The following is a 3284-nucleotide window of genomic DNA, read 5'->3' as shown; positions in this document are numbered from 1 at the left end:
GAAGTGGATATTCACCCACGAAAGCTCACGCTCCAAAACGTCTGTTAGTCTATAAGGTGCCACAGGATTCTCTGCTGCTTTTACAGATCCAGACTAACACGGCTCCCCCTCTGATATATAAAGCAGGGGTCCCCAATGTGCTGCTTGCGGGTGCCATAGCGCCTGCGGGGGCATCTAAATGCGCCCGCGTCCTGGCTAGCAGTGGATCATCCACCGAAATGCCGCCGAATTTCTGCGGCATTTCAGCGGCGACGGCTCTCGATGACGCCACTTGCCACCGACAAGCGACACCGAGGCGTTGCCGCCAAAACGCCACAGAAATTCAGCGGCATTTCGGCAGATGCTCCACCGCCGCCACGGTCCTTTGTCTGGCACCCACCAGAGGAAAAGGTTGGGGACCACTGATATAAAGCCTCAAATCCCAACATGTAATGCTTCCTCTCGATAGAAGTGGCTGGGCTGCACAAAGCTGTTTTGATATTGTGGAAAGTAAACCTTGACTGTGGGAAAGCCTATTTCCTACATTTCTTTAAACTGCTGGCCCTGAGCTACTGGCAGCTGTGATGAGACACAGTAAAAAGTCCTTTACAAAATATAAGGTCTTGTGCCCCCATAGTTCTCTCTTGCTAGAGCCTCAACTGATTTTGTAAAAGCAAACTCCTGATATGGCTCATGTCTCTTGAAACCAGGCAATGCTGGTCTCTTTTCACCCAGGAAAATGAAATATAAAGAGCGATGCTTGTGACGTCTGGCTCCTTAATCCTCCTGCACAGAAATGCCTAAAAGTCATCCGTGGGGAAGGGTTAACCCTTCAGCACAGCCGACGGGCCTGCCAGACAGGGTATTGCTCTTCCCACTTTCCAAATCCATTTCCTAACAGACCCAGCCCGTCACTAAGCGCCGGGGTTGCTAAGACCCCTGTGGCCACCCGCCGCGCCCTTTACTTGGCACCCACCGTAGCTAGGCTGTTCCCGACCCTCCTCACGCAGCGGATCCCCAGCCACAAGGGGACTGGCAGCTGTGCCGGGAGCGCGCTAATCCTCGGGGCAGTAACACATCCAGGCGCGCATCGCTGCAACGGCTCCCGCCTTCTCCGTACCCCTTGTCCGGGCCTCGCCTTGCGCATGCGCGCAGGTGGCTAACGGAAGCTCTGTCCTAGAGCGGGAATACGAGACTCTCGCGAGACCCTAGCTGGCCCGCGAGTTCTCGCAGTGTTTTGTTTCGTGCCCTTGCAGAGTTGGTGTCGCTGCGATGGCCGGTTACTGGGAGATCCCGGAGGGGACCGACTGCGCCCGCAAGGCCTGGATCACCGGCCGCGTCGGGGCCGCGCTGGGTGAGGAGACTGGGTTGGCTTTGCTACCTGCCGCTCCCGCTCGTCCCCTTCCGCCCGGGGCGGGGCGGGCCGCTCGGCTCCCCTCCGCGCAGCCCCCTGCCTGCCGACGCGGCTGGAGCCCGGCTAGCGCGAGCCTCCACTGCCGGCCGCGTCTGCACCCGCGGCGGGTGGCTCGGCGCTGCGCGCAGCTATATGAGCCTGGCTTGTCTCCGGCTGGCTCCTGCCCCGCCTCTGGCTGCAGCGCTGCTTCTGGCTGGGTGAAAGCTGGGCCCTCGCCGACTGCGTTTGCGAGCGGGGCCAGGAGCTGGGGCTTTAAGCACAGCACGAAATCCCAAGAGAAAGGCAGTTTGAAAACTCATTCCAAAAAATTACACGCAAAAATTGTAGACATTAAAGTGGTTTTAAGGGCTGAACAATCAAACAGTTAAGGTGAATGCAAAATCCAAAACTTAAAGATCCTGCAGTGTTAACTTGGTCATATTGCCTGTACTTAGTATTTTCTATTTCCAGATTCCCTTTTAAATCTAATCTTTAAGATATTTACTGTAAAACTTACAGACTACGCAGAGTGGCCAAAGTAACACCAAAAGCAATATTTGCGTTTGAATGCCCTGATGTGAGTTCTTGTGGTTTTATATTATATAATATATATTAAAGTTAGGAGTGCTCTGTTTGCTTGCATCAAGTAGTGTCAGTAAAAGGGCAGTAATTCATTACTTTAATGGCAAAATGAAATTTTATTTCATTCTTAACATGCAACTCACATTTGCTCTATCTCCTTGCCACGGTTTCCCCATTGATAAAATGAGATTAACACTTGTCTCATAAAAAGCGACAGAGCCCTGTGGCACCTTAGAGACTAATAGACATATTGGAGCATAAGCTTTTGTGGGTGATGCCTGACGAAGTGGGTATTGACGCACAAAAGCTTATGCTCCAATACATCTGGTAGTCTGTAAGCTGCCACAGGACTCTTTGCTGCATTTTACAGATCCGTACTAACACGGCTACCTCTCTTATATTTGCCTCATAAGAATATTTTACTTTTAATGGGTGAAATGCTTTGTGATTCTGAGAGGAAAAGAGTGAAGTAGTATTGTGTGGGAAATAGTCAAATGCATCCTTTTTTTTAATTCTCTTAATATTTATTACTTTTAATTAATGCACAAGCACTTTTCATATCTGTAGTAATTTTCTTCCTAAATAATCTCAAAGTGCTTTGTAAATTGTAAAGGGATCATTTCACTTACCTTTGACATGTTATCACTTCAGGAGTAGACTGCAGTAGCTATTTTAGCAATGTAAAACAAAACTACAGCTAGTTTATGTCCGTGAATAAGTAGCAGCATGCAGTTAATGGGGTGTCCACACATGGAATTTTTTAAGAATGACCTTTAAATTCATACCCTAACTGAGTCCCAGTTTACACTTAACTATGTCACACAGGGTGTGAAATTTTAAGTGATCCTAACTCCCACTGTAGATGCAGCTCGGTCAGCAAAAGAATTTTTCCATTGCGCTAGCAACCACCTCTTAAGGGGGTGATTTCTGGAGGTGGATATGATCTGCCCCCTGCTTCTTCAGAGCTGGCAGCAGCCACAGAGCTTCCTGCAGCCAGGGGAGGTACCTGGAAGTAGATTGCCTCCACTGAGCGTTCAATTCTGGATGGTGCAGAGCAATCTGGTCCAGTCCAGCAAAGCACCTAAGCACGTGCCTGATACCCTTCTGGACTGAGCCTTGAGAACTTGCAGTAAACTCTGATGCCCCCCAACAAGTCTTCCAACAAAGCCTGGAAGCTCAGACTTGTTATTTGCAAAATAAAAACACAAGCAACAAAAGGCTTTATTCAAAATAACTAACTTCTTTCTCATCAAAACACAAAACCCCTTTACCTTTCAGGTCTTCTGTATGCATTAGAAAGAAGCGCAATAAAAAAAAAAAAAAAAGGGGA

The 3284-nt window shown here is 49.0% G+C and overlaps 1 protein-coding gene across 1 annotated transcript in view; it reads left to right on the top strand.

The window, feature by feature from the left end:
* Positions 1-1186: 1186 nt before the first annotated feature.
* NDUFA11 (NADH:ubiquinone oxidoreductase subunit A11) overlaps positions 1187-3284 on the top strand; it is a 13449-nt gene continuing 11351 nt past the window's right edge. The window contains exon 1 of the mRNA XM_032773872.2: positions 1187-1333. Within this exon, the coding sequence (XP_032629763.1) occupies positions 1252-1333 (82 nt within the window). The 5' untranslated portion in view covers positions 1187-1251. The remainder of the gene's footprint in view (positions 1334-3284) is intronic.

This window comes from Chelonoidis abingdonii, chromosome 11, assembly GCF_003597395.2.
Source record: "Chelonoidis abingdonii isolate Lonesome George chromosome 11, CheloAbing_2.0, whole genome shotgun sequence".
NCBI lineage: Eukaryota > Metazoa > Chordata > Testudines > Testudinidae > Chelonoidis > Chelonoidis abingdonii.
The sequence above is the reverse complement of the archived record's forward strand: the minus strand, read 5'-3'. Positions and strand labels throughout refer to the sequence as shown.